The following is a 23,845-nucleotide window of genomic DNA, read 5'->3' on the forward strand; positions in this document are numbered from 1 at the left end:
TCCAGCTTTCTCTTTTGGGCAGCACTACGGTTTGACCTGCTCTCCTTTGGATCTACGGTGTGTTCTGGTCAGCCTTGAGGAATGCCACCCAGAGGTGCACAGCCCCTGCTGGGGAAGTCTGTGGTTTTGGTTGGTTACATTCAATCTAAGGAGAATATAAAAGCCCAATTATGATAAAGCTGATATTTGGATCCCTTTCTCGTCTATGTCAATTTATTAATTTTAAACTCAGAAGAGGGGAAACATATCAACAAACTTTACCAAATCTAGTCCTAACTCCTGTGTCATGAGGATTAAATAAGGTAGGTTCTTGAATGTGCTTTGTAAACAGTAAGAAGCTACCGGATATTTACCCCTATTCTCGTTTCCTACCAGATCTAAAATTCTGAATACTCTGAGAGGTAGTGCAGACAGCATTACTTTGATGCTGGTTGAAAGTTACAATGCAGTACTAACACTATTACTGATTTCCTATCATAGAACACATTAAATAAAGAAAGCATAATGCTAGTGGATAATAGTGAAGTGGGAATCCAGAGGCTTGGATTCAAGATTCAGACATTTGGAATCCTGGACAGGTCTCTCTGAGCTTAATTTTTTTTCATCTCAAACAAGTGAGTCAATTTAAAGTTAATTTAAACTTTAAAGTTTCTTCTAGCTCTAACATTCTAGAGAATGTTGATGGAATTGCTTATGAAGCTGACAGTGACTGACATGATGGATAGGACACGTCCAAGTCTCACTATACCCTGAAATGTTCTGGCTTCCTACTTGGTATCTACAGTTAGATAAGCCATTAAAGAAAATTTTCGTTTGCCACTTATTCTAAGAACATCCCCAACTGGGCAGGTTAGGGATTTTTATCCTCAAGAAAGGAAAGAGCTCAGAGTTACACCCAATGGTCTTCCTCTTGCACCCTTCAAATCCTGAGCCTCTCCTCACCAAGAAGCCCTCCTGTATACTAACCAGGAAGTGTTAAGCTTTTTCCATCTCAGCAAATTTGAAACATTATCTGTTTTGCAGAGTGTGTCTTCCCTACCCATTCTGCTTACCTCAACTCACAATCAGCCACAACAATTCTTTCAAATTTTGGAATCTAGAAAAATGTTGGATGTTATAGGGCCACCAAATGGCATTAAAGAACAATACTAAGTACTGTAATATTAGTGTGCTCAGTTAGTACTATACTACTTTGTCTTACAACTGTTTGATTCCAGATTAAACGCAATTAAGTACCTGACCTTCATTAGCAAAATGAACTCACCAACCTCTTATTTGAGCATGCATCCATAAGTCTGTTAAGACTGTGGAAGCAGGGGCACCTGGGTGGCTTAGTCATTAAGCATCTGCCTTCAGCTCAGGTCATGATCTCAGTCCTGGGATCCAGCCATCAGGCTCCCTGTTTGGCGGGGGGGGAGACTGCTTCTCCCTCTCCCACTCCCCCTGCTTGTGTTCCCTCTCTTGCCATCTCTGTCAAATAAATAAAATCTTAAATAAATAAAAAAATAAAAAGACTGTGGAAGCAGAAGGATATATAGTAGAAAATGACCTAATCTAATTCATCTTTAATCCTTTGTATGTAGCAAGAGAGTAAATGCTAATACATGACTAACGTATGTATTCATGTATTGAAGAAATTCAAACAGATGAACAGTGAGTGGTACAGCAAGTAATCAGGCCAATACCAACATTATAAGGATTTTAGGATTTTTAAAAATAAATTCAATTCACTTAAAATACTGTTACTTTTAAGAATACAGACTCAGGGACGCCTGGGTGGCTCAGTGGGTTAAGCTGCTGCCTTCGGCTCAGGTCATGATCTCGGAGTCCTGGGATCGAGCCCCGCATCGGGCTCTCTGCTCTCTCGGGGAGCCTGCTTCCTCCTCTCTCTCTGCCTGCCTCTCTGCCTGCTTGTGATCTCTCTGTCAAATAAAAAAAAAAAAAAAAAAAAAAAGAATACAGACTCAAATTCCAAGAAAGCACTTTTAATAAAATAAGGCACAATGTTTAATAAGGCAAAATTCACACAGAGGGTTAAAATAACATCACATTTTCTTGTATGTCCTGTGGGGGAAAAAGGAGGTATAGAATTGAAGTAGCTTAAATATTTTTAAAGAGCATTTACCATTACAAAGTAATACATAAATCTGATGCACTTAATTATATCTTGTCCTGAAAAGAAAATTTAATTGTTGAGTCACATTGCTGAATTACATTTATTGTTATCATTGTTTTAAATATCCATATACTTATATAGATAGTCCTAATTCACAAGATTTCAAATACATAAAACCTAAGAAAAAATATAAATGAAAACTAAGAAATAAGACAATGAAATTTAGTAATTTGACTAAAGTAAAAGTACATATATTTTAATATCCTTTGTTGATACTTTAAAGTCCCAAACTTTATAAAAAGTTAAAATACTGGTAACCTAAAATATTTCTCCCATATTTGTTTCTCATGAATACAAGTGGGCTCAGAAATGCAACAAACCCTAATTACGGACACACAGGGCTCTCCATGATTGTACTGTTGTAAAGTGATTGTTGAAATTAATATTCCTTCTCAATAACACATAACATCACATCAATGTCAACTGTTTAATAAAGGAGTCTCTTAAAACATTAGTTGTAGACATAAGAATTAACCAGTTTAGTAATATTTTTGTAGTACCAGCAATAGCACTTTCAGTCTTATCCCAGATTCTTCTAACCACAATGCAGAATAAAAGAGTTTTATACAATTTATTCACAGCCAAAGTAAGTTCTGGTAAACGCACTTAGTCAACCTAACCATGGTTTTCTGGTACAATATAAATAACCTTCATTAAATTCATAAATTTTAGTATTTACTAGATTGAATACTACACTTTAGAATAGATTGACACTGATAAATCTCAGGTAAAAGTCTAGTAGCACCCAAATCAGTATTACCCTGTGAGTGTTCAATGTTTGTTGTTAGTGAAGTATTATTTTCTACATCAATTCTTAGCAAATATGGATGGACCAAGGAATGATAGAAGAATAGAGATATTTACAAGTAAAATGTTAAAACATAGCCCCTTGCAACCTAGTGTTACAAAGAAACCACTCACAAAATATCCTAGGCCTCACAGCAATAATACCTTTAAATCATGCTATTAGTATGAAGATGGTTGGGAACTGCTGTCATCTCTTAGTGGTAGCAGATAATATAAAATATTATATATTTTTTTTAATATAAAAAAGAATATACCTTCTCACTGATTTTATTTCAGGGGACTCTGATCCTTAGGACTTGACCTCCTCCAATAGTATGCACGATTGGGATTCCCTCTACAAAAGCCATAAAAGCCCTGTTTTAGGGGAAGGAATCCCTCAGGTCACTCAGTCTTTCTCCCTCAAGTCAAATGCAAAAAAGGTCATTACCCTGTCACAAACAACTTACTAAATGACACAGTTCCCCAGACTTTGGGTCTACAGTGGAGGATTTAAGGCACACACTTTCTGAGCATAAATGAAGACACTGCTGCCTTTAAAAACATCACAACTATAATGAAAATACAAAAGTAGATGTTATTAAGTTAATCAAATTAATGTTATAAGAGAATAGTGCTTAATACAGAAACAGTGACAGTCAAGTACTTTTCTATACAAAAGGAATCAGAACTATGTATCACAGATCATGTTGCCTAAAAACATGCACATCAGCCTTTACTGTTAACACCCAGCACAACTTAAAAGCTGACTATTTTGGACTAAATAGGGAGTAATGTTTATACTAACATAATAAAATACCTACTTTGGATAAGAAGTGAGGGGGTCATTTAAGTAAAAATGAGATATTTCTAAATAAATGCAGCTTAACTAATTATATACATGTTTTGTAACTGTTTTGCCTACAAAGGGTCTTATTATGTAGAATAACTTTTTATATAAATAAATACTGCTAAAATGTTTTAAAAGATCAAACTTTATTTGTACTAATTATTTGCTTAGTATTTTTTTTCTTTTTTACATAGTGACAAGGTAAACATTAACCAAGGCTGTAACACAAATTCCAGGTTAATGAGGTATTACTTTCTCCCTTTGAAAAGAGCAAGGTTGGTGGTAAGAAAATCCTATTTCCTTGCTGGCCCATCATTATGGAAGGAAGTGGATAATCTTCCAGTAGCAGAAACCAAAAATATTTAGAGATAAAGGCTTTCAGGTGGTAAATAAGCCATGTGATTTTAAAACAATTTACTATTACTTTAAAGAACTTTCTAGGCTTAGCGATATACCTGGGTGTCTGGTGACTCCTCTGTCCTGGCCCTTTGTTACTTTCAAAGATTTCTCTCATTTAATACTCCAGCAATCAGCCTTTTCCTTCTCTTCTTTTGCTTAAATTGATATCTACAATGATATCATTTTGGCAGTTTGGCAGGATTGGTCTGCAGTATTACTCTGCTCTAGGCCTTTAACTTTTATTTACATCAACATAAAAATTTCTCAAATTTGAGGTACCGTTTATAATGCATATTTACTTTTACATTTGGTAATTTGAAGTTCCAAATAGTTAAGAATTTCCAAATAAGAGACTCCTCTGGCACACACTGAGAAGTAAAATGCAAAATAAAATAACCCTCAGATCTTCCTCTGGTATTCAAATACAAGGAATCCTAAGAACCTTGACTAACTTGTCCTTAGGTCAGCCAATCCCTGGCACCAAGGAAGCAAGATATTGTTAGCGAATCTTATTTCCTAAAATCCTAGGACTATTCAAACTGAGTTGGTGACATTGAGAATTGGATTCTAGGAATAAAGATTACTAAGAATGTTCGACCTACCCATTTCCATTTCAAATATTAACACTGAAGAATTTCATTCTAAACACATTAATGCTGTGGTTAAGTAGTTTTATCCACAGAAGTTCTGGTCACTAAAATTGTCCAATTGGAGCTTTATCAAAAATTTATTTCATTATGAAAATTAGTACAGATTCTTAAGTCTCAAAAATACAGTTTATTAACTAGTTTAAATATAAACATATGACATAGCAACTAAAGAGATAGACTATCATTTCAATACATAGTCAGCTATATGATTTAGGAGTTGATTATCTGGTTTCTAAATTATCAAGTCCCTTGTATCTCATCTTCTGGCTAATTTCTACAATCACCAGTTATTTTAAAAAAGGGGGGTGAGTAGAGAAGAGAAACAGAGAAAATCTTAGAAATTATTAGCAGCTCTTCTAAAAGGTTAGGTCAAAAATTTTTAAAAAAGATAGAACTGACACCTGAAATGCAGATTTCAGTAAAAGTCACTAAAGACAGCGGCACACTGACCTTAGATTTTCAAATGTACATGTACAACAAACATGTTATTATCTATTATGGTATACATCTGCATATATAGCAAAGGCCCGAAAGTGTTTCTGGTTGGGCCTATTTACATCTATAATAGGTTAATCAGTTTACTTTCTTTCTGGGAAGCTGGGAAACACTTAACTATACTTATATACCTACCCATTTATTTTACAAAGACTAACTCTTGGAAGATTACCCAAGCTAGTAAAGGATTAGGAAGTAAACTGAGGCATTTAAACCAGAAAAATTTGGTCCTATCAATTTGGGTATTTTACTATGAATACATTATTTTCTATGAAAATATTTTATGTATTGCTATTAACTAAGTCAGGTACAGAACACTTTGGGCTTCTCACTTAGGCACTGCCTAAGTTATCTTTTCCTTTCATAATTTCATATGCAGCTTGCTGTGTCTAAATGGAGAAGTAAACAGACTTTACATTACTTTCATTTTATGATCTAATCACCCATGTACTATTTTGCTAGGCAGCAGAAACATACTAGATTACCTATAGAGACCTAGAAAATTTCTCAAAAGGAAAAAATATTATTACATTCTAACAAGGTGAAGGGATTCACTTTATAGCAGCGTTTCACAACTGCAGTCATGAAACTCCATGATGTTTCATGAATAACACATAATAAACTCTGAACTATCCTACAATATATTTTCTTCTAAAGTAAAAAATACACAAAACAAAAACCTAACATATGTACATTATTATTATCATACAACAATCTGCTTTTAAGAAATGTTGTGCCTTAGTTGTGAATTCCAGGAAGTCAGAAGGGAGAGCTTCTGATGTTCTAATGTGTTTCTGATCTACATTTTATTGTATAGGTAACATTTACCACTAAAAAAACATTTTATTAAAAAAAAACATAAAAACCCCAAAACCCCCATCATTTTATTATTGGTTATCTAATGACTGCTAGTATGTTTTGTGTATTTTATAATATCAAAATTATAATTCTACTATTCAATTTTTATTCCAAGTTAGCTAGTTAATAAAAAATCTGGTCATTTCTAATAGCAATTAATTTGTGAAACATTTTTCTGCCATACTTAAGGGATATATTTAAGAAGTTTTACATGTTATCAATACATTACTTTCAAAAAAGTATTCCATGGTTATACTAGTTTTGGAAATTATTCTATTTCTGACAATTGAAAGACTGCCATAAAGTCTTTACACAAATAATGGCTGCCCACAATTTTATTTGGCTTGTAACTGTTTTCTAGTTTTTCTTTAAAACGTAGAGAAAGTTACAGATCAGTACACACAGGCAAAGGAGTCAGACATGACTTAAAAATTTTAAAATCATTTTCCCACTCCTTTAACGCAAGATACAAAGAAGCTTTCTAAGCTTACATCTCTTCTCTGTCAAAAGAAGTCTGACAGATTTTTAAATCAAAAGCTGTTATTCTGTTTTATGATGAAAAGATTAATCAAGACTATTGCTTCCCATTAAGTGCAAAAGTGATTTCCTTACAAGCGGATCACTTCATGTTTAAACAAAAAATTCAAGTTAAAGTGGCTGTGAGCTCTTATGTCAGATAAACAGCTGTTTACCTAATTCTGTTAAAGCATATTTTAAAGTGTTCTGCATAGTATGTCAGGTTATACAGGCTGCTCTGGCATCATTACTTGAAAAAATTTCTAAAATCTTGCTAGGATTAAGGCACTTTAACAGTCACTGCTGGATTACAGAAAGGAAACAGCAATCATATAGAACAAAGGAGCAAAACTAAAGAGTTTTAAAATCCCACATAAAAGTTATATCCCTTACTTTACCAGTTAGTAGGTCAGCAAGGGTTAGGTCCTATGTAACCATCTGTGAGCTTATGTGAATAGCTCTGTAATCTAGACACATGGGCAATACAAGAAGGGAGGGCTAATCCTGTTAAGGCATAGTGTTCAGTCTAAACCCAAGGACAACTCTGGTAATAATTACAGCTCTGATCATTTCTTTCTTCATCTCAACAGTCACAAGTTACACCACTCATGGTTTATTATAGTACTGCCCTTCAGAATGCTCCATTGTGCCATGTGATTCATGCAAAACTTGAGTGAAAATTGCAAACAATAAAACTGCAAACAATCAGCTAAATTCGAAACCATCATTCAGAGTGAATTATTTTCAAAGAATCCAAACATGGAACCCGACTCATTCCTGCTGAATGGGAAGATAAAATACAAAATCTTTTCTACCATCTCCAACTCTTTCATGGACATTCAAGATGAAGATACCATTTCAAAGTCTTTTTCTTTTCCAATCACCTTTGCTCAGTTCTTTTACATGTATCATACAACCCTCCATTCTTTTCAACCAAGAAGAACTTTCTGCATTCTGTGTGCAGCGACACTAGCTTCGTCCTCCGAGTCAGATTCACTCTGGGATGTGGAGCTGTGAGAGGCAGAACTGCAAGGGGAAGAACATTCTGGGGAACATAAGTAGTGCATCAGTGGGAGGCGGTACTTCCCACAGAAGTCCACAAATTTAATTTGTCTGACACAGCAGTCAAAGTAGACTCCTAGAGAGAAGAAGGAATTAAGTACAAAATAATCATTACAAAGCAAAGAGCCATTTCTTTTTCAACCCCTTCTCCAATATTCTGAAAAGTCATATACAGTCTCCTTTTCTGTGAATTTTAAGCAGAAGTAATAGTTGCTTCTATAGCTATTTACAGAAATACCAGAAGGCCTTAGGGATGACAATTTGGCTACAAAGAGAAGGCCAGATAAGATTTATCTTTAAGGGAGCTGGCATTAAAAGGATACTGTTAGCTTCTTTTCTCTGGGTGACTTGGTGAACAATGGCTGATGGAGAGATTATAGGATACCTGAAGTGTTCTTCCTCCACTCCCCAAGTATTCCTTGGTACTACCCTACTGGCAAGAAGCTTAACCCCCAACCCCCGCAAGGGACACCTGGGTGGCTCACTTGGTTAAGCAACTGCCTTGGGCTCAGGTCATGATCCCTGGGGAGTCTGCTTATTGCTCTCCTTCTGCCCTTCCCCACGACTCAACCTCTCATGCTCTCTCTCTCTTAAATAAATAAGTAAAATCTTAAAAACAAAAAACCAAAACTCCTTTAATAATGATCCTAAAAGATTTGTTGTCATACAAAAAATTTGCAGAAAAGAGATGACTTTTGATATTCTTGTTCTTACGTATTGGGAAGGGAAAATCTTACATTTCCACAGGCTCTAAATCTACAGGTTTCAGAGCTGTTTCATGAATGATCTCACTTGATTCTCACACAATTATATACCGTTAGGTAGACTAAAACACTATTCACCTTTTTCAATTCCTAATTTAGTGCCCCTGAGATGGGGCCCTTCAGCTAAGTAAAACTACATCTCGAGATGTGAGGAAAGCAGAGGATACTGTAGCTCAGGGTTCAGTATAACTGGAACACCTACAATTCTGGGTCCCATCACCCTTCTTCTTCTTCTTCTTCTTCTTCTTTTTTTTTTGTTTAAGATTTTATTTATTTATTTGACAGACAGAGATCACAAGTAGGCAGAGAGGCAGGCAGAGAGAGAGGAGGAAGCAGGCTCCCTGCTGAGCAGAGAGCCTGATGTGGGGCTTGATCCCAGGACTCTGGGATCATGACCTGAGCCAAAGGCAGAGGCTTTAACCCACTGAGCCACCCAGGCGCCCCATCCCATCACCCTTCTGCAGAGCAATCTCAACCTCTATGCTCTAAGACTACTCTGTGTATCACATGAGGCTCTAAACTAAGAAGATGTGGTTCAAGCAAAGGAGAAACAATGATTTCTACTTACCTTTTTTCCCCCGTTAGCTTTCTAATTTTCTGATTGTGTAGTCAGTATAATTCATAGTTTAAAAAGGGGATTTCATGGTATGTTACTTTGAACAATTTAGGAAACTAAAGTAATAAAGTAATAGACTGGTCAACCAATATTGATAGTAAATCCCCCAAAATGTGTTAGCATCCTAAAAAAAGATGGAAGTAATAAAATAAAGCCCTATAGAGTCACCATGAGCTAGAACAGCACAATATTGTCTTGTCATGTCTAGGATCTCAGACTCTACAAAGACAAAAAAATCTCTCAAAATATAAATTTATTTTCTCTGGGGCACCCAGGTGACTCAATTGGTTAAGATTTCGATTCTCCTTATGGCTCAGGTGGTGATCACAGGGGTAGTGAGATCAAGCCCATGCCCCACGCCCCTCAGGCTCTGTGTTCGGTGGGAAGACTACTTGAAGATTCTCTCCCTCTGCCCCCCACAACTCACGCACTCAAGCACATGTGCTCTCTAAAATAAATCAATCTAAAAATTTTTACTTTTCTTTAACTCAGTGTTCAATAGCTAATGAGTCTGAGGGCAGAAATATCACTGGTCCAATTTCTGTATAATCTTGATTTTTAAACTAATAATTTTTAAAGTATATTTGTTTCTAAGATAAATCACATTAGTATACTAAAAAAAAGTCATTTAAAAAAGCATTTAAAAGAGAAAAGAGGGGCGCCTGGGTGGCTCAGTGGGTTAAGCCGCTGCCTTCGGCTCAGGTCATGATCTCAGGGTCCTGGGATCGAGCCCCACATTGGGCTCTCTGCTCAGCAGGGAGCCTGCTTCCTCCTCTCTCTCTGCCTGCCTCTCTGCCTACTTGTGATTTCTGTCAGATAAATAAATAAAATCTTAAAAAAAAAAAAAAAAGAGAAAAGATAATTCTTACAGAAGTCCGTTTTTAGGAAAGGATATTTTCAAAGAACAGATTAGACATGTTATTATGCCCTAAGGCCTGGTGGGAATGCTGTCCCTCACCACTGTTAAAGCCAACTTGAGGGATGCCTGGGTGGCTCAGTCCAATAAGCTTCTGCTTTTGGCTCAGGTCACAATCCCAGAGTCCTGGGATTAAGTCCTGCATCGGCTCCCTTCTCCCCTTGCTTGTGCACATGCTCGCTCTTGCTCTCTGATAAATAAATCCTTAAAAAAAAAAAAAAGCCAACTTGGGAAAGGAGAGCTACAGAGAAAGCTAAGCACTTCTAATCTGGCATATCACAGCACTGCACCTTCTGCTTCTAAGAGTGAGTGGCCAGAAATGGCCCAGAGGATCACCTTTTGTAAACCAAGAGTGTCCTTTTTATTTTTTAATATTCTTTGAGGAACTTAAATCATTTTCTCTCTTTTAACCTTCAAACAGTTTCAAAACATGATGGGACTTCCAGGGAAAAATCTCACCGGGCTCTGATCATCATTATGCAACATCTCCTCAGCACCTATATTTCTCCTACAATGGTAAAACTCTTCTGTACTCACATTTGATTAGATTTTTAAAAAGCAGTCTTTTATGAGAGACCCAAAATAAAATGACCTGCTATCAGTCACCAGCTTCCACCTACACACCCTGGCACTTCAGGCCTTTGTAACTGGGCCTCAACGTATCATCTACTTCTCTTTCATGTACTTCCCTAACTGTATAATAATTGAGCCAAATTATTACTCATCCAATATTGTGCCCTATACTATTTTGTCTCCAATTTTGCTCTCTCCAGCTGAAAAGTTTCCTATCCTCAATCTTATTTACCATATCAAAATACAACTCATCCTTCAAGAATGTACACTCTCCCTCCTTTGATTTCCAGTAGTACTTTGAACTCCTATTTTACTCTGTCTTACAGTCTTTCATTTCTCTAATTCTCTCCAAATGCTATCAACTCCAGACATTTTTTTAAAAGATTTTATCTGTCAGAGAGAGAGAGAGAGAGAGAGTGTGTGTGTGTGTGTGTGTGTGTGTGAGCTTGAGCACAAGCAGGGGGAGCAATAGGCAGAGGGAGAAGCAGGCAGAACCGTGGGATCATGACCTGAGCCAAACGTAGATGTTTAACCAACTAAGCCACCCACATGTCCCTAAATTCAAGAAATTCTGAATCATGGATGTATAAGAATATAAAAGTCCAAGGTATATTCCAAAATTGGCACATTTAACCAATTCTCCTACATTCTGAATTATAATCTATAAAAGTACCTGATACTCATAACAGTGGGTCTAGAAAAATGTCGTTCAAATAAATATGAAAGGTGGCTAAATATTTTGGAGGCTCTTTTTAAACTGTTATGACTGTTTATGTTTCCTTTGTGTTTCCTCTTATTTTACTAGCTTACTCTATTATCTTGTGACAATTCTAAGATATGATGAGACTTTCTGGGTACTTTCCTTTTGTATGAATTGTAAAATACTTAAAAAAAAAAAGGAAGGGAAAAGAGGGAAAAATGTCTTACTTTACTGGTAAAAGGGAAAAAGGGTGAGGGAAACAAAGAGGCTAAATGCCTTTCTCTGGAAGAAGATGACTAATTAAAAACACTTAGACTATCAATATAAAAAATAGCTAAATGAATGGGAAAGATATACACTGAATTAACTTACCTCCACACTTTGGGTTCGGGCAATTGCTGGCTAAGCTCAAGTATCTAAGAAGATTCTCGGGAAGATCGTATGGAGTGTAGGAAATATTTCGAATTTTAATGGTCCGTGCAGCTAATTCCAGGAGAGTTGGAGGGTCATAGGTTAAATCTCTAACAAAACGAACAACCAATGGATTTCCTCGCAAACTCAACTCTTCCAAATGAATAAGGTTGAGGATCTCTCGAGGCAGGTATGTCAGCAAGTTATTGTGAAGACTGAGGGAACGAAGCGAATGCAACCTACAATGAATGCAGTACAAAAATTAATGGCAGTGAGCAACCTAACTACTATGAAAGCTAAGCAAAGAACTTGATTTCCCAAGCAATTAAGGCCAACAGAAGTAAAATAGAAAGGAGCTGAAACTAGACCAGAGTATAGGTTTGTCAATATCATGAGATGACATTTGCCCATAGGATCTTACAGAATGTAGAATAATAATCAGTATTCTTATGTGCTAGGCTGATATAAATGCTAGATTTAAAGATTTTTTTAGCATGCTTTATAATTTGGATACCTACAAGAAAGATTTAAAATGCAACAGAAATCAAGAGCCTTCACATTATTTCATCAGGATAAAAATGTTTCATATCAAATATAAAATCAGTAAAATTCCATAAAACCTGGGGAAATCTATGCCAAATTACTCTATTTTTGATTAGAGAAAACAGGCTAAACAAATATTTTGCGACATTAACTGGGGCACTTAAAAGTAATGTTAAAAATAAGCAACTCAACTCATAGCAAACCTCAGAACTGTAATTCTCATGTATTATTTACTTTGAGAATGCCTAAAATTACTCACTGTGAAAGCTGAGGAGGCACACTTTGGATTTTGTTGTCACATAATACCAAATAACTTAGAGAAGGCAGATTTGCTAATTCTGGTGGGATTTCTCTGATAAAGTTTCCTCCAAGATATAAACACTCTAAACTGTAAAAATAAATGAACAAAAACAAAAATGTAAACAAAAATTGGACAAGACATCCCAAGGTCTTTATTACAACCAACACATTTCATTTATTCATTCAGCAAATGTTTTATCTAGGATCGGCTATATACTATACAGCCTCTAGAGAAATAATGCAATTTTCAGAGAGCTTATATTATAGGTAAGCAGGTAAGACATGCTATTATAATTAAACTCAAAACAAGGCCAAAAATAAGTATAACCTGATTAAAATATCAAAATAAGCAGAGCGATCCATAAATGATAGAGGAGTTTTAAAAAGCAGAGAAGAAAGAGGGCGCCTGGGTGGCTCAGTGGGTTAAGCCGCTGCCTTCGGCTCGGGTCATGATCTCAGGGTCCTGGGATCGAGTCCCACATTGGGCTCTCTGCTCAGCGGGGAGCCTGCTTCCCTCTCTCTCTCTCTCTCTCTGCCTGCCTCTCCGTCTACTTGTGATCTCTCTCTGTCAAGTGAATAAATAAAATCTTTAAAAAAAAATAAATAAAAAGCAGAGAAGAAAGAAAAGGACACAGTGCTTAGGACTGGCAAAAGCTTTGGAAAAGTGTTGTGACTTCAGATGGACCATGAGTTTGGCCCATGCAGATGGGAAGAAAGAAGGCACTTCAGGTTGGAGGGGAAGGCTTTTATGGGACAATGGACAGATCTTTTAAACAGAAGAGCAGAGTTCCTGATGAAGAATCCAGAGAAAAGGCTGAAGGAAAGCCGGATTTTGTGCTGGTAGGCATGGATTTGATGCACTTTTTAGGCAATGGGAAAACCACTAACCTTTTTCTGAAAAGAATGGGAAAACATGGCTGAACTCTACATTTTTTCTTTGTTCTTATTATAGCAAAAGCATTCCTCAGAAGCTTTCTAAATTAATTGTATAAAACGACCACTATCATGAAATTAAAGTTCCAGATAGTTACCTTATTTTCCATCAAGTCACCAACATTTTAGACAGCATTCTTTTAAGCATAGCATTTAGACTAGCATTCTTTTTTTTTTTAATTTTATTTTTTATAAACATATAATATATTTTTATCCCCAGGAGTATAGATCTGTGAATCGCCAGGTTTACACACTTCACAGCACTCACCATAGCACATACCCTCCCCAATGTCCATAACCCCACCCCCCTCTCCCAAGCCCCCTCCCCCCATCAACCCTCAGTTTGTTTTGTGAGATTAAGAGTCACTTATGGTTTGTCTCCCTCCCAATCCCATCTTGTTTCATTTACTCTTCTCCTACCCCCTTAAGCCCCCATGTTGCATCTCCTCTCCCTCATATCAGGGAGATCATATGATAGTTGTCTTTCTCCGATTGACTTATTTCGCTAAGCACGATACCCTCTAGTTCCATCCACGTCGTCGCAAATGGCAAGATTTCATTTCTTTTGATGGCTGCATAGTATTCCATTGTGTATATATACCACATCTTCTTTATCCATTTAGACTAGCATTCTTTTAAGACACCTTTGAATGTGGGGAAAAAATAGCCCACTAAACTATTACCCAAACTTCCAGGATAAGAATTACCTGGGATACTTTTAAAGCTGCAAATTCCAGGCCCCATCCAGATTCACTAAATCAGATTTTCACGTTAAGATTTTATAATATAAGGTTAAGAGAGTAAGGTTAAAAGGTAAAGCCAAGTTACTCTGCAGGGCTACAGCTAATTATAAATCCATAATTAGCAAATTAAGAGTGCTTCTTACCATATAACCCTGCCAACACTTATTATTGTTTGCTTTAAATTTTATTTACTTTTTTACTATTTTATTATGTGAAAAATGGAACCATTCTGTTTTTTTAATTTGCAGCTCTCTAGATATTAATGAATTCAGCATCTCTGTATATGTTTTTGGCCATTTGTGTATCTTTAGAGAATTGCCTGTTCCTATTCTTTACCCATTTTTCTCACAGGTTTATATGGTTTTCTGTTATTAATTTATTGGGAGCTTTGTTGTTAAATATATGTTCCGTATAACTTTGTTCCTCTGTGACCTAGAGTACGGTCTATTTTTGTTCACATTTTGCATGTGTAAAATGAATGCGGAGCTACTAGTATTGAACTTATTAACTGTGCAACCCAAAATTTTTATAGCCTGATTATTTTGCCTCCTTGCTCTGATGGTTAGTCTTCTACCAGAACCGCAGTTTTCCTTCTTCCCTTTATAATTACCAAGTTTTGCTTTTTCCCCTTAAAATATAGAAGCTATAACACAAATAAATCTTTGCTGAACTGTTCCTTAATTCACATGAACCATTTCTCTTTTATCCTTTTAATCCATTTGTCTTAATGGATTGCCTCTTGGTTTTATTTTTGTTTGTATTAATTTCATTTAAACCACCATTCACCAGTATAAGAACTTAAGCCAGTTACTTATTCTTGTTATGCCTGTTTCTTCCTCTTCAAAATGGAATAATATTATATATTAAACAAAGTGCCTAGTTAACAAATATGAACTAGGCATCTACCATGTGCCAGGCACCATTCTAGGGAACACAGTATAAATAAGACCGAATTCTTGACCTTACAGTCTAGTGAGATAGATAATAAATCAGTGAATGTGCATGTATTATGTCTGAGGGCTTTAAGTGTTACCTCCCTAAAAAGGGAGGTAATCATATGGTAATGGAAATGAAATTCTAGACAGGGTGGTTAGGAAAGGTTTCTTTTAGATGACATGTGAACAGAAATATGAATGAAATGAATGAGTACAAATTCCTAAGATAGAAAATGCTTGGTGTGTTGCCATTTGTGGGTACATGAGGGTGGTAGAAGGGGGAGAGTGGTGGTCAGAGAGGTAGCATGGGTCTTTTGGGCCTCAGTAAGGATTTTGAATTTTATCCTAAGTAGGAAGGATTTTGATCAAAGTTGTGTAACTTTACTTACACTTTAGAAAGATCACTGTGTCTACTGTGTGGAAAGTAGATTAGTAAGTGGTGGGGAGCAGAGAGCACAATGGGAGGAGTTGAAGTTGGAGGACCAGACTGTAGCCTAATGAGGTAGTACAGATATGAAATGATAGAGATTTCTTTGGTACATCTTTTTCTATCCTATTATTTTTAATTTATTGGGGTATTTCTATTTTAAGTGTAACTCTTATAAACAGGATGCAACTTGATTTTGATAAGTTTAGACCTGTGTTTTCTATTAACACGGTATACCTAAATATGTTTTTTCTCTTCTGCTCTATTGTCGTATTTCATTCAAGTTTCCCTTCTTCCCATTCTCCCTCTACTATTTTGAACTGTATATGCTATTTCTGTCTTGCTAGTAGTTACCCCTTGAATTTGCTTTGCTCCTTCTCACTCCCAAACACACATCCATGCTCCTTTCTGTTCTTCTCTTCATACCATTTAGAATTAGATCTATCTTGATTTGAAAATAAATTTATTTCCAATTAGTAACTATTCAAATTCATCAATATGCTTTACCAATTTCTTTGTTCAGGATTGTTTTTAGAGCTTGTTATTTTATTTATAATTCCACATTTTATTAAAATTAGTTCTCAGTACCACCTTATACCAGTTAGAATGGCCAAAATTAGCAAGACAGGAAACAACATGTGTTGGAGAGGATGTGGAGAAAGGGGAACCCTCTTACACTGTTGGTGGGAATGCAAGTTGGTGCAGCCACTAGGGAGAACAGTGTGGAGATTCCTCAAGAAATTAAAAATAGAGTTTCCCTCTGACCCTGCCATTGCACTACTGGGTATTTACCCCAAAGATACAGATGTAGTGAAAAGAAGGGGCATCTGTACCCCAATGTTTATAGCAGCAATGGCCACGGTCGCCAAACTGTGGAAAGAACCAAGATGCCCTTCAATGGACGAATGGATAAGGAAGATGTGGTCCATATACACTATGGAGTATTATGCCTCCATCAGAAAAGATGAATACCCAACTTTTGTAGCAACATGGACAGGACTGGAAGAGATTATGCTGAGTGAAAGAAGTCAAGCAGAGAGAGTCAATTATCATATGGTTTCACTTATTTGTGGAACATAACAAATAGCATGGAGGACAAGGGGAGATGGAGAGAAGGGAGTTGAGGGAAATTGGAAGGGGAGGTGAACCATGAGAGACTATGGACTCTGAAAAACAATCTGAGGGTTTTGAAGGGGCGGGGGGTGGAAGGTTGGGGGAACCAGGTGGTGGGTATTAGAGAGGGCACAGATTGCATGGAACACTGGGTGTGGTGCAAAAACAATGAATACTGTTACGCTGAAAAGAAATAAAAAAAAAAATTAGTTCTCGAGGCGCCTGGGTGGCTCAGTTGGTTAAGCATCTGTCTTCAGTTCAGGTCATGTTCCTAGGATCCTAGGCTCGAGCCCCGAGTCAGGCTACCTGCTCAGTGGAGAACCAGTTTCTGCCTCTCCTCTCAGCTCATCCTCTCTCTCTCTCTATCTCTGTGTCTCTCGCTATCTCTCTCTCTCTCTCTCAAAAAAAGGAAAAAAAGTTAGCTTAGAGTCTCGGAGCACCTGGGTGGCTCAGCGGGTTAAAGCCTCTGCCTTCACCTCAGGTCATGATTCCAGGGTCTTGGGATCAAGCCCCACATCAGGCAGTCTGCTCAGCGGGGCACCTGCTTCTTCCTTCTCTCTCTGCCTGCCTCTCTGCCTACTTGTGATCTCTCTCTCTGTCAAATAAATAAATAAATAAATAATCTTAAAAAAAAAAAATTAGTTCTCATACCCCAAAATAGGTTGGCCCTAGATAAGCTTGTTTTCAAGCTGTGAGGTACAAACCTGCTATGCTAGTAAAGACCTTGCTATTTCTTTTAAAGTCCATTTTTCTTAGAGTATATATTTAACAAGTTTTTCCGTAAGGACCACGGTTGTTAATCTTTGAATTCTTTGTATTTTATGTTTTTATCTCTTTCCTTCACTGTTGAGTAACAGCTTGGCTAGGCATAAAATTCTAGGTTGACATTACTTTTCCTTAGCACTAAGAAGATACTATTCCATTATCTTACTACAGCCAGTATTACTATTGTTCCTCTGTAGGTAATCAGTTTTTTTCTCATTAGGAGCCATTAGGGCCTTTTTTCTCTATTGTTCTAAAGTTTTACTGAATGTTGCAAGATAGTTTAGAGTGCTCTTCCTTTAATAGTGGAGAATTGTTAGCTACTATTACATCAAACATAGCCTTTCCTACATTTTCTCTATTCTCTTTCTACAATTCTTATTAAACAGCAGTTTGAATTTCAGGATCAATTTTACATGAAAGAAACATTCCTTTCATACTCTCCATTTCTTTTCTTTTTTTTTTTTTTTTAAAGATTTTATTTATTTATTTGTGAGAAAGATAGAGAGTGAGGGAGAGAGTGAGAGAGAGAGAGAGAGAGAGCATACAAGCAGGGAAGGGGCAGAGGGAGAGGGAGAAGCAGACTCCCAGCTGAGCAGGGAGCCTGACACAGTAGGACTCGATCCTAGGACTCTGGGATTATGACTTAAGCCACCCAAGCACCCCTTTACTCTCCATTTCTTTATTTTATTTTTTGTGTGTGTGCTGCATTCCAGGCGAATGCCTCAGTAAGATCTTTTAGCTTAATGATTCATTCATCAGCTGACTTCAGTATACCATTCGGCACACTGAGTTCACAATTACCTTTTTTTTTCATTTCTAGGAATTCTAACTGGGGTTTTCATAATTGTTGGTTTTTAACTTTCTTATTCTTGTTTCGTTGATGAAGTTCCTACCTTCACCTCTCTGAAGTTAGAAACCATACTTACTTCAAAGTCCTTTAGAGTAACTTACATGTATTTTCTTAGGCACAATTTCTTTCATTTGTCGAATTTCTATCTGTCTTTCATAATCTCAGACTTCCTTGATATGTAGTGATTTTAAAAAGCTAACTTGAATCTTAAGTTTTGTCAATTTAAAAATATATTCATACTTTTTCCTATTTCTGATTGTGCAAATCTTTCCAAGATTGCATCTCTCTTTTGAATTATAAAGCTTAGTATAAGTAAGCAGACAACTTTAATTCTGATATGTTATTTTTTTCTCTTTTGAAGATTATCTGGTAGAAAAAAATCAACTGTGTGGATATAAGAATGAATTCTCCTAAACGTAAATGTCTGAATGCTGGTTAGAAAAACAAAACAAAACAAAAAAAAACAACAAAAAAACACAAAAAGTTCGTGGGCAGGATTATTTGATTTACCAAATATGGTGTAAGTTAATGCTTGATTACTCAGAAATCTCTCTTTTTCTGAGGAGAGCTACTAGAATAGAATAGAATAGAGTAGAATAGAAAGAACATTTGGAATCCAAATCACAGAAATTATCCCAGAAAAGGAACGATTTTAATGAGAAGACTATCTGAGGAAAAATTTAGCAATCCTGAAAGTCCTTTTATAAAGAATTTAATAGTCAAATAAAGAACAATTTGCAACAGAGTCTAATGATGGAGAAAAGAAAATAAGGTGAAGAAAGGGAAAAGTGAGTCAGAGCAAATTTAAATCTTGTCCTTTCTATTTAAGTCAAGAATTGAGAAAAATTAGCGTCTGGTTGTTAGTTATGACTCAATGTCTGCTCCTATCAATGCTTTGGAGTGTACACAGAAAGAAAGGATGCCAAACTTTAGTAGTTACTGTAACTTTATCAGAAAAATATCTGATGTTCTAAAAAATAACTAAGCCCACTATTTCAAAATCATATAAATTCTCTGTGGTTATCATTAATCAGAGTACACAACCAGCATATTAAATTTATACTTTCAGACCTATTTCTCACTTTGAAACTCAAATAATTTCCGAGGTTCTATGGACTTGAAGCCTTTCATTATTTGGGCAGATTAAACTTCCAAGACACATTCTACTGTTTCCAAAAATGCTTTTGAAAGGAGAAAAGAAACTACTGTTGAATTTAAGCAAAACTGTAGTGTTTAAAAGTTCTTGTGGTATATTTCTGCAACATTGCACTTCTGTTCATCGAGCTTGGAACAAGTCTATTTTTTAGTGTTTGATGAATATCAAAACAGTAAAGTCATTTACAGAATTTATAAAATCCTCCCCTTCCTTTCTGTTTAGCAATAATCCACCAATGTTAAATTTGTTTCTTGGAAAGGTATCTTGATTCTCCAATTCTTAGGGATACTGAAGTGGGTGCCTTTTTTCTAGCAAGGCCAATGACCCACTAAAAAAACATATGAGGCCCTTAGTGCCAATAACTTTAACCACAGGTGTAAGTAGAAAATATTTTGCTCCTCCACCCAAATAAAAGTGACATTAAGAGGGGCGCCTGGGTGACTTAGTCGGTTAAGCATCTGCCCTCAGCTCAGGTAATAATCAGGGTTCTGGGATCCAGCCCCAAATCGGACTCCTTGCTCAGTGGGGAGCCTGTTTCTCCCTCTCCCTGTCTGCTGCTTCCCCTACTTATGCTCTCTCTATGCTGTTATCTCTCCTCTGTCAAATAAATAAATCTTTAAAAAAAATGACATTAACAAAAATATAAATTCGTTCTACATTACGGTCGGTTAAAGGGAGATGGAATTCCAGTGAGACAGCTTTGTAAAAGAAGGCAGGACATAGGAAGAGAAACACAGAAAGATAAGAACCATACATCTGTGGATAAAGAAAGTAGTTTTCTTGAGGGAGCATCCCTATATCGAATCATTTTTAAATATTATCACTCACCACAAGCTTTTAAAGTACATGAACCACATGAATCTCATTGTCACTATCTGGCTTCAAGCAAGTGACTGATACTAAATCTCAGTGTCTTCATCTGTTAAAAAAGGCGGGTGGGCAGAGGCGGGGAAGTGAATCAGGCCATTGCCCAGGTTGTTTCTACTTTTCTAAGATTGTGTTTTTACTTCTAAGATTTTATTTCTACACGACCCTTTTAGCCTACAGTCAACTAGAATTTAAATTTGGAACATGACCTAAACCTTTACTGATTCTTATCAGTAAAGAGAAATGGAGCATAAAACTGAAAAATGAAAAACACTGACAAAAAGATCCCATACACAACTGGAGCCGAAGATACAATGACCAAAAAGCATAGTTAATTAACTAGAAAATCAGGTCAACCAACCATGTAAAGTTTTTTTTTTTTTTTTAAGATTTTATTTATTTATTTGACAGATCACAAGTAGGCAGAGAGACAGGCAGAGCGAGAGAGAGGAAGGGAAGCAGGCTCCCTGCTCAGCAGGGAGCCCGATGCGGGGCTCGATCCCAGGACCCTGAGATCATGACCTGAGCCGAAGGCAGAGGCTTAACCCACTGAGCCACCCAGGCGCCCCTATGTAAACAGTTTTGACCAGTCCTCCTGATTGCATATGTAACAGAAGTCAGAAGGATTAGGTTCTAGCCCCATTCTGTCACTGTAGAAAATTCTTGGTTTTGGACTCAGAGATCCCGAGATCAAATCCAGTTCTACCACTCATTGGCTTTGGGTTCTTATAACTTAACCTCTCAAAGCCTCAGTTTCTTCTCCTCTCACCAAGGCACTGTGAGAATTAAAAAGGATATTTAGAGCCTCTACTACAGGGCCTACAGCATTGTAAGTACTCAATAAATAGGATTCTTGCCTACCTTTCCCCCCATGTGATGGAAATAAGTGCTCTAGGTATTTCTTAGTATGTTAAGAAGACTCAAATGAGAAGGTTGGAATTATGTAACTTCAAAATTAGGAGGAACCAAGGACTGTCAATTTTATGTCTAAATCTCTTATTAAAGATATTTCTTAATATCTTTCCTAGTATCACCCAGGTGTAAGTGACCATCATCTCTCATGCTACTAGAATGACCTCCTTCTAAGCAGCCCTCAAAATCTCTTTTCATCTCTCCACCCTCTCTACACTCCATTGCTGCACAGCAAAAAGGCTGATGTGCTTAAAACTTTCCCATGTGTACTTAGAATAAAATCCAAACTTTACCATGGCCTTCAAGATCCAACATGGCCTGGGACTGGTCCAAGTTTCTGTTTGCCAACTTTCACTCTTGGCCACTTTTTCACTATGCTCTAGTACAATGTCCTCCTTTCAAAATGTTGGCCTTCAGTTCCCCTTGCTTTCCGGCATTTACACACACTGTTCCTTTTACCTAGACTGAACCCACCCCACCCTCTCCTAGTTTATTCTTATTCTTCCTTCAAAATTCTCAATTCTCCATTCTCAATTCAAATGTTACCTGTTCAAGTACCAAAGTCAGGTCCCTCTGTTATTTCAAGGCACTCCACTTGTCTTCATAGAACTTACAAAAACTGTATTTAATGAGGTTTATAATTCATTGTTTAATGTCTCCAATTAGTATGTTAACTCCAGGAGAACAGGACCATGTTCACCACTCTATCCCCAGTACCTAGGACAGTGCCTGACACATGGTTAAGTACTTCATAAATATCTGTTGATGAGTCAATGGACATCTTGTCCTAATGCCTTATTTTTCAGATTAGAAAGCTGTGGTCAGGATATGTTAAGTGACCTGCCTAAGGGTGGGACCCCAAGAGTTCTTATTCTCAGGCCAATGTTCTTTTCACTATACTTATCTCTTCCTAGTTCTAATATTCTGTTATCTCAGAAAACTCAATAAAGGATGTGGGAATATTTTACAGATGACAAACATTGTGTTTTTGTTTTTTTTTCCACTTTGGACAATATACTTAATCTTGCTCTATATCTCACACCCTGAAGAGCACTTTTAGAAAACTTTTGCTATCCCGCTTCTCTGCTTCCTCCTTCCATTTAACTCAATATCTGTTTATTTACTGAATAATCTGGTGAGGCAGACCTCTGAACAAGGAATTATAATCAATAAGGTAAATGCAATGGTGGGATGAATGAGGTACACAGGAAGTCCAGTTCAGCTAATAACCGTCCAGGAACCAGTAAAGGAAGAAAACTGACAACCCTCGAAGTAGGTTCTGAAGTATGAACAGGAGTTCGTCAGGTGCAGGCAACATTCCAGGCAAAGGAATGCCTGCACATGTACAGAGGCCCTGCATCCATTCGCCGCGTATTTAGTAAGTGCCCCTATGGTGCTGGTAAACTGCATGGCTCACTGAATTTCATAAACAGTGCTAGAATTGCTACAGGAAAAGGATAGCAGAAAATGGAGCGGGAAGCAGGGGTTTGGTCAGAGTATCTTGTCTGTCATGCTAAAAGGCATGGAAAAACCACCACAGACGTCAGAGCAGGGAAGTGAGCACCTCAGACTGACATTTGTTTGAGTACCTACTCAGTTGGGATCACTCCCCCCCAACATCCCCCGGAACCCAAGAAAAAAGAAAAACTGCCTCGAAAATCTGCTTAGGGAAAACACAATCCCAAACGCTGTCTCACACGCGATCTTACAGGATCTTCACTTAAAACTCGCTGAGATGGCGGGGCAGTGACCACTGCCAAAGAATTAAAGAGCGAGCCTGGAAGCAGGCGGTTGGTTACGTGACAAATGACCGGCGCCCAGACCAGGCCTAGGGCTCTGGCACTCCTGGACGCCGCCCCGGGCTTCCCTACTCTGGGCCAGGGCCCCGCTCACCTCTGCAAGTTCTCGATCTCGGCCGGGATGCTCTGCAGCTGATTGCCACCCAGGCTGAGGGTCTGCAGCGCGCGGAGCTCCAGCAACGACGCGGGCACCTCCTGGAAGCAGTTCCCGCTGAGGTTGAGCATCTGGAGGCTGCGGCAGAGCGGCGACTGGGCCAGGCCCTTGGGCAGCGCGCCGGGCCCGCCGAGCCGGTTGTTCCTGGCCAGCAGCGTGCGCAGGCCGCTCAGCGCGAGCAGCTCCGGCCCGAGCGCGGTCAACGCGTTGCCGCTCACGTCCAACAGCTGGAGGTGCTGGAAGCCGCTGCTCAGCGCCCGCGGCAGCGACACCAGACGGTTATGAGGCAGCAGTAGCCGGAGCAGCGCCTCACGGGCGCCGCGCCGCTCCTCGCCCCGCGCCTCCAGCTCCAACTCCACAGTCTCCGGGGACATGCTGAGGCGGGACAAGTTCAATTCGGCCTCCCCCGCCGTGGCCACCGCCGCTCCGGCCTCCTCCATCCCGGCCGCCGCGGGGCCCCTGGCCCCGGAACTGAAGGGCTTCGCGCGCAATCCACAGGCCAGGAGCTCCGCGGCGCCCCGGAACTTGAACCGAGGGCTGCGTCGGAAGTGGCGCGGGCGGGCGCTAACCCCGCGGGCC

At 38.0% G+C, this 23,845-nt stretch overlaps 1 protein-coding gene across 1 annotated transcript; it reads right to left on the reverse strand.

The window, feature by feature from the left end:
* Positions 1-1,969: 1,969 nt before the first annotated feature.
* On the reverse strand, positions 1,970-23,845 carry LRRC58 (leucine rich repeat containing 58). Its single transcript, XM_047726044.1, has 4 exons — positions 23,207-23,845; positions 12,572-12,700; positions 11,731-12,008; positions 1,970-7,865 (listed from the first exon to the last, which is right to left on the reverse strand). The coding sequence occupies exons 1-4, from the start codon at positions 23,704-23,706 to the stop codon at positions 7,657-7,659; spliced, it is 1,116 nt and encodes a 371-aa protein (XP_047582000.1). The 5' UTR covers positions 23,707-23,845; the 3' UTR covers positions 1,970-7,656.

This window comes from Lutra lutra, chromosome 1 (genome assembly GCF_902655055.1).
Source record: "Lutra lutra chromosome 1, mLutLut1.2, whole genome shotgun sequence".
NCBI classification, from domain to species: Eukaryota; Metazoa; Chordata; class Mammalia; order Carnivora; family Mustelidae; genus Lutra; species Lutra lutra.